The sequence below is a fragment of the Hyaena hyaena genome, unplaced genomic scaffold, assembly GCF_003009895.1.
Source record: "Hyaena hyaena isolate Hyena2069 unplaced genomic scaffold, ASM300989v1 scaffold_285, whole genome shotgun sequence".
Classification (NCBI taxonomy): domain Eukaryota; kingdom Metazoa; phylum Chordata; class Mammalia; order Carnivora; family Hyaenidae; genus Hyaena; species Hyaena hyaena.
The window spans coordinates 1228072-1241794 of NW_024080917.1; the positions used below are offsets into that span (position 1 = coordinate 1228072).

General features: G+C 61.7%; 2 protein-coding genes across 3 annotated transcripts in view; both read right to left on the minus strand.

Annotated features, from left to right (window-relative positions):
* The window catches only part of JPT2 (Jupiter microtubule associated homolog 2), a 20789-nt gene extending 19775 nt beyond the window's left edge, over nucleotides 1-1014 (minus strand). Inside the window, exon 1 of the mRNA XM_039246704.1 lies at nucleotides 932-1014. Within this exon, the coding sequence (XP_039102635.1) occupies nucleotides 932-975 (44 nt within the window). The 5' untranslated portion in view covers nucleotides 976-1014. The remainder of the gene's footprint in view (nucleotides 1-931) is intronic.
* Nucleotides 1015-1523: 509 nt separating this feature from the next.
* Nucleotides 1524-13723, minus strand: part of CRAMP1 (cramped chromatin regulator homolog 1) — a 53794-nt gene continuing 41594 nt past the window's right edge. For both annotated transcript variants that reach the window (XM_039246889.1, XM_039246888.1), the window contains exons 14-21: nucleotides 12413-12494; nucleotides 11535-11639; nucleotides 10961-11139; nucleotides 10420-10488; nucleotides 9638-9869; nucleotides 8772-8936; nucleotides 7681-7826; nucleotides 1524-5195 (exon numbers count right to left, since the gene is read on the minus strand). In XM_039246889.1, the coding sequence (XP_039102820.1) occupies nucleotides 5031-5195; nucleotides 7681-7826; nucleotides 8772-8936; nucleotides 9638-9869; nucleotides 10420-10488; nucleotides 10961-11139; nucleotides 11535-11639; nucleotides 12413-12494 (1143 nt within the window). In that variant the 3' untranslated portion in view covers nucleotides 1524-5030. The remainder of the gene's footprint in view (nucleotides 5196-7680; nucleotides 7827-8771; nucleotides 8937-9637; nucleotides 9870-10419; nucleotides 10489-10960; nucleotides 11140-11534; nucleotides 11640-12412; nucleotides 12495-13723) is intronic.

Here is a 13723-nt window from a genome sequence, read left to right on the forward strand (position 1 = left end):
CCCGGGATCAGGGGAGGGCAGCGCCTGGCCCCACAAGGCCCTGGGATCAGGGGAGGGCAGCGCCTGGCCCCACAAGGCCCTGGGATCAGGGGAGGGCATTGCCAGCCCAGGGTCCCAGTATCAAGGGAGGAAGGACAGCATCTGGCCCCAGAAGGCCCTGGGGTCAGGAAAGGGCAGCACCTGGTTCCATGGGCCAGGGATTCGGGGAGGGCATTGCCTGGCCCCACAGGACTGTGGGATAAAGAAAGGACAGCACCAGGCTCCACAGGGTTTCAGATTAGGGGAGGGTAATGCTATGCTGCAGAGAATTCCGAGATTAAGGAAGGGCAGCGCCCGGCCTCCCGCGTTTGTGGGACCAGGAGATGGCAGCAGCCGGCCCCAAGGGTCTGCGGGATTAGGTGTAGGCAGCGCCCCGCCCCAAGAATCCCAGAATTAGGCGAGGGCAGCGCCCGGCCCCACGGGGCTGCGGGACCAGGGGAGGGCAGCGCCCGGCCACACGGGGCTGCGGGATTAAGGGAGCGCAGGGCCCGGCCCCACGGAATCCCAGGATTAAGGGAGGGCTGCGCCCGGCCCCACGGGACTGCGGAATCCCGGAGGGCCCCCAGCACGGTGACCCCCGCCCCTCGGCCCCGTCCACCGCGCACCGGCGCCAGCATGGGGCCCGGGAGGGCAGGTTCCCGCAAGCACTCGCATGGCCCCGAGGCGGCACACCGCTTGGCCAGCGTCCCCGGGCGCGCTGGACACGATAGGGAAAGCGGGTCCGGGATGAGAAGCGCGGGGCGGCGCGCCTCAGGCCTTCCGCCGAGACCCTGCCGGGCGCGGGGAGCGCGTTCCGCCTGGGCGCCCGCCTCTCGGAAGGGAAGAGGAAGCCACGGCTCTGTGAGGCCACCCGTCACCCGCGCCCCGCCACGTGACCGCGCCCGCCACACACCTGGAGCCAGTCCGGCCGCCCTCGCTCTCGGGGCCCTGAAACATGTCGCCCGCCGCCCGGCACCTCCTCGCCGGCTGTGCTGTAGTTCCCGCCCGGCCCCACGCAACGCGAGGCCCGCCCACCGGCGCCCATTAGATGACGCAAATGCCAGTCATGCCACCACAGCCAATCGCGGCGCCTGGCCCCGCCCCCACCCCGCCGGGACAGGCGCAGGACGAAGCCGGCGCCACGCTCGCAGCCGACTGGTGAGAGCAGGTGCCGCTCGGGCACCGAGCGCCGACATTGGACAGCAGGGCGGCATGGGCGGGGCGTAACCCCATCCAAGGCGGACGCCAGGGCCGCCCCATGGCCCTGCGCAGGCGCGTGCGGCGCACCCCGGAGCGCCTCGGGTGCGAGGACCGCCGATTGCCCGGAGGCGCGCGGGACGGCCCCGCGTGCGGCTGGCGCGCGCTCGCCAGGCTGCAGAGCTGTCACTTGGAGACCATGCGAAGGAGACGAGTCGCACTCGGGAAGCATTAGATCAAGTATTAGTATGTATTTATGCACAATAATAAAAACAGATTTACAAGTTGAACTGGAAATTTAAACATAAGAAGTTTAACAGCTTTTGTTTATTATATTAAATAACCAAAACACCTTTTATTCCCAAAATTGGTAAAGAATAAATAATATAATTTACAATATGATACAAAAAATAATCAGGAAGGACAGGCATTCTGCTTTATACATACACTGTATATTGTATATTTATAATCTATTAAACAAATTCACATCTCAAACAAGCCGAAACCTTAGATGATATGGCTTAACGATTATCAAAAGAAACAGCGTTCAGTTCTGCGGCCCAGACCACAGCTCTGGCGCCGGCCATCCTGTTACAAAACAAAGGGTCCAGGTTGCTGTAGTGATTCCAAGACTGACTTAACGTGAGTTACCAATTACTGCGGGGTCCAGAGAGTTCTGACAGGAAAGGTGTGCGGAGGGTCTCTTCCCTTTCTTCATAAGACAAAGTGCCCTCTTTGCTCACAAACGTATCTGATAGATCTCAAGGTCTTAAAAAAGAAAGAAAGAAAGAAAAAAAAGCAACTGCTGCTCTCCTTTGTCTCCGGTGTCTTTTACTCTGTGACTTTTCTTTGCAAAAAATCAGATCTGATCAAGTTAAAAGAGGCTGTCTAACTGAAAAGGACACCCTTGACGGATTCTGATGCTAAGAAGCTGGAGATGTGAGAAAGCAAGATGGATGAAATGTTTCCAAATACCCGCTCCCTGAGCAAGTACTCTACAGCTAGGAGACCCGGCACGGTGAGGAAAACCACCAGTGCTGTGTGGAGCCCCCAGCTTCGCCTTGTCCCTGCGTCTTCTAAAGGATGGCGAGCTCCGCCCTGGACACTCACAGTAGAAACGAAGGCCCAAACACCAACTCCCTGGAGACCGGATATTCTCCGTCTCGATCTTTCAAAATGATGAATCAGCAAAAAGCTCCCAGATGGCCTTATGCTGGCTTGGGAGGGCCTTTCTGAGGCACCGCCCTGGTCTCAGGGCGCGTGGAGGAAGCCACAGGGGCACAGAGACGGCCGCTTCTGCTGGAAAGGCAGGGGAAGGAATGGGAAGAGCAGTTTCTCTGGTTGGGGCTTTTGAAAATTCCAGGCCTAACAGCTGCTTATTTTTATACACGCGCATTTAGGCTGGGAGAAAACACACTCATCCTTTTCATGCCATTAACGACGCCACTTCCCCTGAGCTTGGCCAGCAAACGCTTATCAATACCTGTCTGGTTGCTGCATAAGTGGCAGAATTCTCTGGAATCACATCAGCTTTATTACAGGTGAGAAGAATCTTCCGCTGTCCTCACTAACCACCCCCCTTTCCCTGCCATGATACTCTAGATGGGAGTCTGTGGTCCAGCCCCCAAGGGGAGGTGCCACTCAACAGCCTACAGAAGCCTCTGCTTTTTCTCTTCTTAGGGACACCAGACTGCCTCGGGGCGTCCCCGATCAAAGCAGCTGAGACCTACTGTCCTCTGGCCATGTGCACACCGCTCCCAGCATGGATGCAATGCTGTAATGTTACTCAGCCATCTCTGGTTCCAGATGGTGGGAGTATGAGCAGGTTATCAGTGGACTAAACTCGGCCCGGTGTCCTAAGAGGTGCCCAGGGACAGAGACACTGATCTTATCACCTCAGTAAGGTGCTAATTTCAGGAAACCGAAGGATGGATCTCAAAGCCACAGAAGCTGGTTGAAAGACACTCTGGTTCAAGTGACGCCATCTCTCTCTCTTCATAAACGGGCACTGTGTCCTTATGACACATCTCCAGAGCTTTCGGACTTTTTGTAAGAGTCTGGAAGAGTGTCTTTTATGGGTGATGTTTGTAGCTAGAACCCGACCCGAACGCAGGAGACCACCTTAGCAAGTGGCTAAGAGCCACTTAAGATGAGAGAAGGAAGCTACTGGCCGGAAGCCCAACCGCCCACTGCGCCCCGCTGCCCGGGGTGAACGCCCTGCCCGCGGCCCGCAGTGGCTGCATCTGTGCGCTGAGGCTGTGAGATCGGGGGCAGCCCCCCTGCCTGTACACACAAGACCTTTCTGCCCTTGTCACGGTGGACGGGGGAGAAGCCCGCGTAGGGGGCCGGGCCGGGCCCGGGAGGCCGCCACTCTGCCAGTCGGAAAGAGCACAAAAACAGCGGTCAGTTCAGGCGGGTTTCAGAAGCCAAACTGAGGCCGGCCGCCGGGCGGAGGGCCAAGCAGCAGGGGACGGCGGCACGCGCGCGTTCCCCGAGCCACACCGCAGCTGGCTCCCAGCTGCAGCCCGCGGTCGGATGGCGTTTTGTCTGTCGAGCCTCCCGAGGCCGAGAAGCAAGGGAGCCCTGTGGCTCCACTCGGCAGGAAGACGGGAACCATGTGCAGTGATGCCAACTGGTCGCCCAGGGGGCCGAGGAGCGCACCGGAGGGATGTGGCTAGTGTGTTCCAGCCACACCCAGGCACTGGGCCTCTGCTCGCGTTCCCCACGCGGGGGGACAGACAAACGGAAGGCCCCAGGGCAGGAGTAAACGTGAAGGACGAAGTGTGCGTGCCGGGGAGGCTCTGCACAAAAGCGCATGGAAGGGAGAGGAGCTGCTGAAGCAGAGAAACCCTCCCCGCAAGGCCCGTGGCGTCCGGTGCTGGATGGCGGACGCTGGCCAAGGCCCACGTGTGGTCCCAACAGAGAGCGAGCACCTCAGCTGACCAAGAGGACACTCAGATCACCAGGAAGAAACTTGAACCTAGGAAGGAAACCATTAAACTCTGTTTTTCTTCGACATCTCCTAATTCTAAAAACACGAGGAGGACCTTTTTCCAACCAGCTTAGCAGGACCTTTTCCTAAAAGTCCACAGAACCTGCGCACAACAGGACCCTTCGCTCCTTCGCACTCAGCCAGTCGGAACACACCTCTGGGCAAAGGCAGGGTGTCTGCGGTGACGGCACCAGTTATGCTGCCCTGCGAGCCGAGTGTCCTCGGAGGGGCCCGCCGTGGAAGGGTACACACCCCACCAGGCAGACCCAGGCCAGGCCCCTCTGTCCCTCCCCGTCATCACTCCGCAGAGAAAGCAGCCCGACAGCGCACAGGTGTGGCAGAAAGAAGGCAGCGGTGGCTGGAAGCGGTCCTGCAGAGCGGGGCGGCCACCCCCCCGGGGCCAACGACCATGCCGCGGCACACCCGTCCCTCTGCCTCGGAGAGAAGGCCCACTGACCGTCCAACACACGCACTGAGGCAGAAGCGTGGGTGGAAATGTGGTCGCTACGCGGACCCTAACAGGAGACCCCACGGCTGGCAGGAACTGCTCCAGCCCCACGGCCCCAGCTGACAAAGACCCTTCCAGAAAATTCGTCCTTGTGTACCGGGCCACCACTGGCCTCTGCCTGTGGGGACACCACTTCTGGTGTGTTCTGCGTCGTGGGTGCAGAGGTTCCTCTGTTTGGACTGTCCTCAGGGGGTTTGGGCCTGATTTACGTTTTCTCTAGCCTGAAGAGGGCCACGCCTACCACAGCGGAGGACCACCAGCCAGGAGAGCCCTCCTCTGCAGCCCCCAGGATGCCCCACCAGTGACGAGGTGTGGTCACTGGGATAGGTCACCGACGGGGGGGCCACCTCCGCTGCCATCAAACAGAACCTCTCGGCGGCTGGGGTCAGCGATGGACAGTTCTTGGGCCAGATCGTTGAATCGAGAGATGTAATCGATGCTGTTTTCATTCATCATGCACACCAGCTGGGAATCCACAACCTGCAGGCGGAGGACACGAGGCAAGACCACGTCAGCTGGTGAGCGGCTGCTGGACCGAGAGCAACCGGCCACCACAGCAGGGACTTCAGTGGATGGTGACTGAACCTGGGGTCTGTATGTACAGTGAAGATCAGACTCCCCCAGCAGCTAGCCACATGACAAGGGCCCAGAGCTTGGGGCGGGGCGGGGGGGTGGTGGTGGTTAGGAAGCTCTCTTCTGCCACTTCGAGCTCTCCCTCTCTGGACACGCGTGCATCGTCACAGCCGACCTGGCTGTCCGGCGGCCGGGACCAGAGTGGTGGTTCCCCGCACACGACACTTATGGGAGACGATCAATAAGCAACAAGGCAAATGGCACACAGCAGTGGGACGCGGACACTTCGGGGTGGCCTGAAGGAAACGGAAGCAGAGACCGTGGGTGGCCACAAGGGCAGGGAGCGGATGCCCATAAAAGAAACAAGAAGTGCAAAGACCATGAGGGGAGACAGGCTTTGGCTCTTCAAGAAACCAGCAAGCTGGCGGACAGGACAGAGTGCGGCAGAGGAAGGGAAACAGGAACAAAGACCAGTGTGCAGAACGCAGCTCCAGGTCATGGCCTGTTCTGTGCACAAACACAGGAGACTCGGTGTTCAGCGTGTGTCATCCGCCTCCTTTACCGGGGGCTGTGGTTTTGTGCACTCAGCCCAGGGCAGTGCCTGGCATGGAGCAGACCCAAGGTAAATGTTCGTTAATGAACTGCATGACATAATAAATGAATGAGAAGGCTTTGGAAAATTCTGAGTACGGCTATGGCAGGAACTGAATTTTAAACTTTTTATGAGAGAGGCGCCCAGCTGGCTCAGTCGGAAGAGTGTGCGACTCTTGACCTTGGGGCCGTGGGTTTAAGCCCCACATTGAGTGGAGAGATTACTTAAATAAACTCAAGCTTCTTTATGAGAAATTTCATACAAACCCAACTTTGTTTTTGATAAGTAAAGCAAACAGTGCCTATCTTCCCCATATACGTCCCCCGTCAGCTGCATTGCTGTCCATCTGGGCCAGTCTGGCTCCACATTTCCCACCTGCAACTCACAACCATGAGTTCTGTTCACACCCTGTTAGAAAGGCCTGGAGAGGACCTGGGATGACCCTGGGGTGGGCCTCGGGTAGTCCTGGCATGGACCTGGGGTGAGGTTGGGGTGAGGTTGGGGTGAGCCTGGGGTGGGCCTGGGGTGAGACTGGCACGGACCTGGGGTGGTCCTGGGGAGAGTCAGGGATGAACCTGGGGTGGGTCTGGGGTGGTCCTGGCATGAACCTGGGATGGGCCCAAGAGCGTGCACCTCTAACAGCCCCAGGCCCTACCACAGCTACTCTGGAGACCGCCCCCGAATGGCAAAGTCCTGGCATGCCGCCTCCAGGTACGTGTGCCGCACTGATCTACACGGAAGCCACGCGCTCGTAGGCGTCTGCACACACAGGCAGGAAGGGGGAAGACGGGCTGCTCATGTGCTCACAGAGCCATAGGGTTTTCAGAAATGCCGCACAGTGCAGGGAGGCTGAGTGCTGCGTTCTCCTGCCTGTGCCTCTGGGCAGAACGTCTGTTCATATCCTGGGTCGGCTCAGGACCCCCCGAAGCCTCCCCGAGGGTTCCCCACGTCTCCAGACACACGTGAGGATTCCCAGAAGCCAAGGAGTCCATGGGAGACAGCGCAAGCGAGCACTGCTTGATCCAGGCCCCCTTTAGGCCCTGACTACATGCTCCCCAGGAGACCCCACTGATGCCTGCATGTCCCATGCACAGAGTATCTGGGAAATGTTGCTCGGAGGGGGCGGGGGGATCCAGACGCAGCATTCTCTTGCTCTCAGGGACATCCACTGCCTCAGTCTCTCAGAGCGCTGGGGCTGCACACCTCACACCGGCTCGGTGTGCCTATGTCAGCTCTGTAGACAGGCACACGGCCTCACCCATCACTGACACCACTTGCTCTTTGTGGGGCGGGAACCCTGGTGGCCTTGTGAGCAAAGAAACAGGGGCCTCTCAGACCAAGTCTCAGCTCCGTGTCAAATGTCTGCCGCCACCCTGACCCGGGAAGCAGCCTCCTGCCATGACACAGGGAAATGCCGCCTGCACCCTCCCGCCCCCATCGGGGCATCGCCACCTACTGCTGGCGCCTGCCTGCTCAGACCGGAAGCGGCCCCCAAGAGACCAGGAAAGCAAGGTGGTGAGGAGCGGCACACCCGCCTCGGGTCACGCAGCTGCTGAAGGACAGAGCGAGATCCACAGGTCGGCCTGGCTGCCCGTAGGGGCCCCACAGTCGGCCTGATACCAGGGCTCCCCAGGCTCCCAGGCCTCCGGGGCCAAGCTGTTACTTAGGGTTTGTCATCTGCGGCCACGCAGGAACGAACAGGAGCGCTCACGGTTCTCAGGCCTGGAACAGGCCTACTGGAGGGAGGTGGCAAGCTCCAGGAGGCGGGCTGGCAGCCTTGAGCTGAGGGCGCGCACGTACCTCGGCAACGTCAGCCAGGGACCTGGACACAAACGAGTCTCTCGAGTTGCCGTCCAGCAGGCTGGGGCCCAGCAGGGAGGTGCCGCTCTGGGTCCCCGTGGGCGTCGGCAGCATCTTCCGGCTCTTCTCCGGGGAGATGAAGCTCGCTGCCGAGAGAAGACATTCTGAGACTGGCTAGCCCGGACGCGTCCATGGGGAGGAGCCGGGGGCTGCAGATGGCCCCGCCTTCCAGGCCCCTGCCCCCCGACGCTGGTGAGGACAGAGTCATTACACAGCATGTACTGAGCCTCGGAGAGCCCTCCGTGCGGTGTTCCATCTGGTCGTCACCCTCACCTCCACGTGAGACGCCTTCTACCTTTTCATAAACGTTTGACCTTGCAAGTCCCTGAGCTGTTCTCTGTGACCTTCATCATCAATGCTGCCGGCCTGGTACCACCATCGGTGGAGCCCCCGCCATTCGGGCCCACCAGGTGTGCTGCCCACATGCGTGCTGACCCTGCTCATCGTGTGTAAGATGATCCCCTTCTGGGGTCACCGGTTCCCTGACCACCTGCATGCCTGGCTGCTCTCTAAAGCACCAGGTGTGCGGATCCCTGAGATGCCACAGGCGCTCCTCCCGGGCAGACAACCGAGGCCGGTGTGGCTGTCCCTTCCAGCTCCTCCCACCCCACGGACACCGGGCTCCCAGGGAGGGGACCCATCCTGCAAACACTCTGGTCTTCAGAACATTCTGAGGATGGGGAGAGGAGACCAAGAGCCCCCGAGCCACATCCTACACCGCCGCTAATACCAAGGGCCGAAGGCCCGCGAGGCAGGAGCCCAGATAGCGGGCAGCCTGGGAGACTGAGACGTAGTGCACCCACCTCAGCCGGGCTGAGGGTCACACAGTGTCCACGTTCACCACGGCATGGTGACGTGCATGCTGGAGACCTCAGCAGTGCCCCTGCATAAGTGACACAGGATGAACCTCGAAAGAGGGTAGGAGTTCGAGTTCTGCCAGAGCACAGAAATGTCAGACTCGTCCCCTCCTGATGCGCCACGGGGACCCCACTGCTTGCCTGGAACCATGGCCCAGGCCCCTAGTCACTCACCAAACAGGCTGCTGAGCGACGAGTCTGTGGGGTCGCTGGGGCACCACTGGGGGTCGTGGGTGGGGGAGGCGATCCAGTCTGGCTGGGGGCTGCTGGCTGGGGACGGAAGGCTCTTGGAGCTGTCACTGCCATTCAGTTTTGCTGGAGAAAGAGGAACTCCCTCCCCTGTCAACCAAAGCCCCGGATCAGAGGTGCCACGGGGAGGGATAGCACCCCACTCCCCAACCTGCCACCAAGAAACAGCACAGCACAGCCAGGCACTGCTGAGCATGGAGACCCAGGGCCACGCAGGCCCCACGGAGGATAAACAATACCGGCCTGCGGGGGGTCCATGGTGGCAACCCCGTGCCCATCTTGGGCAACCATGACAGCTGTGGCTATGACAGATGGAGCCAGACCCTGTGCTAAGAGCCACGCCAACCCATCACCAGGGCCTACACCAGCCCGCGGAGGGGCACGCTTCCCAACTTCGCCGAGAAAAGGCACAAAGGTGCAAGCTAACTTCTGTGTGAATCTACAGCCCAAGTGGAGAGCAAGTGCTATCCAGAGAGCCAGGGGGGCCAGAGCCCCAAGGGTCCCAGTCCAATCTCCTCCTAGGAACGCACAACCTCAAGGTCTCCACCCGGATGCACAGTCAGCCAGAAAGAGGCCCCCTGTGAGCTGCGGGCTGCAGAGGCCTCGGGGGCTGGCTCTGCACGTCCACACCCCCTCCGCCCAGGCCCCCCTGCAGGCGGCAGACGGCCTACACCCAAGAGGGAACTCTGGACAGCGGCATGCCGTGTGCCCAGCAAGCGTGCAGATGCCTGGGCAGGCGGTCAGGCCCGGGCGGGACTGGTGAGGAGGGCACACGGCGCCCCGGCCCTCACCATACTGGCCGGAGCTGATGGCGATCTCGATGATAGAGTCGCTGATGTGCGTGGCGGGCTCGCCCTGTGACAGCACGTCCTCGGGCGGGCCGGGCAGGGAGATGTCCAACAGCGCAGAGACGTTGGGTGGGGACAGGCGGCCGCTGGAGCCCTCAGGCGCGGGCACAGGTGTGGGGAGGCCGTTGTGGAGAGGAGCCTTGGTCAGCTCAGATAAGGAGAGAACAGGTGAGCCCTGAGGGGAGACACAGTGGGTCCGTAAGGAACACGGAATGGAAAATCGGCCTCGGCCTCACGAGGCAGTGACTAAGTGACAGGTGGGTCTCCAGCAACCAGGATCCGAGCAGCCACTTTCTTCCCTGCGAGGAACACGCGCAGGGGATTCACTTCTGAAACCGCTCCAGGGATGGCAGCGCGGGACGGCCAGGCTGAGGTGACCGCCAGCATAGCTGGTAAACCGGGCAGAGGGGTGGTGTCGGGGAGCGCCACCCACCGACGGCCTCCTCCGCCTTGGCCCAGAACACTTAGTGCTTCTGGGGGTACGTCTGAAACGGCTCGCCTTGCGGAGGGGAAGGAGGAAGCCTGAGCGGGAGGGACGTGTGTTCATCTGCCTGGGCGAGGAGGTGGATGGACAAGCCGCCAGGCATCAAGGGCTGTGTGTCCTTGCACACCTCCAGGGGAGTGAGGCGAGGGTCGGCTGAAGACCATGGGGGCGGGGGTCTGGCCTGGGGATGGGGGTGGTCCCGGGGCAGGTGCTGGGCTCAGCAGCCAACAGCACACCCTACCTGGAAACTGTCGGCCACTGGCTCCTGCTCAGGCCTCGAGGGGACACTGACGAATGGGTCGCTGGCACCCTGTAAATCACCAGGACAGCCCGTGAGTCCCCTACCCACACGTGAGGTCCGTCTGCCAGTTCAGAGGGCAGGACAAGTCCCTACACAGCCCCGGCGGGCGGGAGTCGGAGGCCAGGCAGGGAGGCCCAGGGCCTGCTGCCGGCTGGCACGGCTGAAGCTCCTCTTCCAGCCAAGCGGCCTCCGCAGACAGAGCACCACGCCTGCTGTGGCCCCGACCCTGCCCCCCCGCATCACTGCCCCTACGGCCCCCCTCGGTGGCTCTCCCTCAGGACCGCACGATGCTCATCCACACCACGGCCTCCCTGGTTCAGGTACTGCCCTCGGGCCTCCCAGGGCCCGTCCACTCCTCAGGCAGAGCCAGGAGCCGGGCAGGACCCGGGCCCCGCGGCCTTGGTGCCCATACGTCCGGAAAGTGACCAGCCTCTCCCAGAAGCTGGAAGGGACTCGGAGCAGCCTTTCTAAACACACTCACCCCCACGGCGGGGACGGGGTCTGCGTTCTGGTGGGCACAGGTAGAGTCTGGACCCGGGACGGTAGAGGTCACCTCGTCTGAAGCCAGCGGAGCAATGCCAGACAAGCCCTCAGCGTCCAGGACAGGCAGGGGGCTCCCGGGGATGATGCCGGCACTTTTGGCTGCTAAGTCGATAGCACCTAACGGCACAAAGAACATTTCGAACCTCAGCTCCAGGGACGTCCTGACACGTGCCCCAGAGGCTCCCTCACACCTCGTTTCTGAGAAGGGCAAAGGCTCTCGTGTTGCCCTGAAGGGTGACAAGACACAGGGACTGGAGAGACGTGGGGACTGGGGGAGACGCGGGGGTTAGGGGAGACGCAGGGGCATGGGGGAGAAACGGGGACTGGAAAGATGCGGGGGTTGGGGGAGATGCAGGGGGTGGGGGACACACGGGGGCTGGGGGAGATGTAGGGGGGCGTTGGGGGAGAAGGGGCAGCTGGGGGAGATGCAGGGGCGGGGAGACGCGGGGGCTGGGGAGACACGAAGACAGAAATCTCACGCGGAGCCCGTCACGCTGGTGACAGGCACTTACTGGCCAGGTGGCCTGGGGCCTGGGGTGGAAGGGCCTTGGGCACAATCGGCCGAGACAGGGCTGCTTTGGTCAGGGAGGACTGGATGGGCCGGAACGAGCCCCTGCCTGTGAGGACATGAACGGGAACAGACGTGTTGGCTGGCGCCTTATGACCGCGCACAGGGGCCGCTGACAGAAGCCTCAGACAGAAGCCTCGCCTCCCAAACGCTTGCTGACGCGGTCGAGTCACAGGTCAGACGGGGACCTGATGGGAGAGAGCCTGGCTCCCGGGCCACAGAACCACCAAACTCCCCAGGCCATGGGACGGGCACAGTCCTACTGCCACCAGCGTGGGCCCAAAAGGGGCCGTGTGCCCCGCCGGACCTGACTTTCCCGGCAGCTGGGCTCCCCGCCGGAAGCGGCAGCTGAGCGGGAGTGAGGAGCCTCGACGCTGTGGCGTGTACCCGACACACGCGGATCGAGGATGGCTTGGAGGGTGCGTCACAGAGTGGGAGCTCCGCTCATGGTTCTCACCATGTAACAACGTGTCACTCAAAGAGCCTGGGCTCCTGTGCTTCCAGACCCGAGCCGCGTGCCGTGCACACACTGAAGTCACGCCTACCGGGGGCGGATGACAGATGCTCCCCGTACACACCCGAGCAGAGCCTCCAAGCCAGGGCCCCTGAGCCCACCTTTGAAGCGAGCTGCCCGCACCCCACCCGCCAGGGGTCCACGCCCGCCACTGTGTGGCCCCCGTCCACACAGGGGCAAACTTGGTGTCTGTGGACAGGACAGACAGAGGAGTGCTGGGAAGGTCCCGCCAGGAGCAAATGGCACAAACGTTCACCGTTCCCAAAGCCAAGGCCGTGCGCTGCCAGGAGCGAGGCGTGAGTGCTCACCGGTTATGGACGAGTTGGACAGGATGGAGAAGGAGCAGACGTTGTGGGACTGGTTTTCAGAGGGCCGGGGAAGCAGCGTTCTCTGTGGGGGGGAAGAGGACCAGTGCTCAGGCGGGGGACAGGCCCTTAGGAAACGACGATGGGCTGGGGGACACTCCGGATAAGAGGGGGCTCTGGAGCATAGAGCTGGTGGCACGAGGGCACCCCGGACAGCCTGAGGACAGCTGTGTCCACGGACCCCGGGCCCCCAGACGCTGGAGCCTCTTGGGAGAGACCCCCGGGGAGTGATGCCAGGACGGCCCACCGCTAACCCAGAGGCCCCCAGTCCCGCACATCTGCTCGTGGGCACCGGAGACACAGCCCAGATCTGTGACTCCTCACGTCTGTGGCCAAGAAAATATAGGGATTCCTCTTGACGCAGGAGCCTGAGCCACTCTGCCCACCCCTCCCTGCTCCCTGGCCCAGGTCTCCTGGGTATAATTAAGTGCCGGCTAGACTTCTACCACCCAGTAGGAGAGTGTGGGAACGCGTGAAACCGTCAGTCACTGAAGTAAGACGTGAACAGATGTTTCCGGCTCCGGGTGCACCTGAGCATTCTCCGCTGATGTTCAAGGGATGTCTCCTTGCCCCGCAGAGGCTCCCCAAGGCGCCGGGCACAGAGCAGAGAGAAGGTGGGTGCTACCAGGCTCACAGAGGGGGCAGGAAATGCCGGGGCTCCTGCGGCCCCTCCCGTCCACCCTGGGCATGTGACAGCAGCCTGGATGGTAGGAGACTGAAAGCCCAGGGCTGGGTGCCAACGACACCTACTCTGAAACCGGTAAACGCAGAGACCACACACTGCGGGTGGTTCCATGCACGTGAAACACTCAAGAAAGTAAGTCCACAGAGACACAAAGTGGGCTGGTGGCGGTAGTGGCTGCCAGCATCTGGACGGAAGGGGCAATTAAGGGAATGTGGAAATGTTCCGGGACCAGAGGGCGGCGGTGGGCACACGGCCCTGCGAATGCACTGCAAACGCTGACCGGTACCCACCAGACTGGACGCCGTGTTAACCACGAATCAATGACACTGTTACAAAACTAAGCAAAGGAGCACCCCCGAGGCCGTGCAGGTCTGCGGTCGGGGACAGGCTTCCACGAGCCAGAGGGCACTCTCCCGCTTCCCCGGGCCAGGACTCGGGCCGCCGCGCACGCGGGACCTGGATACAACCTCCTCCCGTCTCCACGGGGGACGTGTCCCAAGACCCCGAAGCCTCCGAGTGCAGATGCTGTCAAACCCCACGCGTGTTAGTTTCTTCTGTGCAGACGCGCC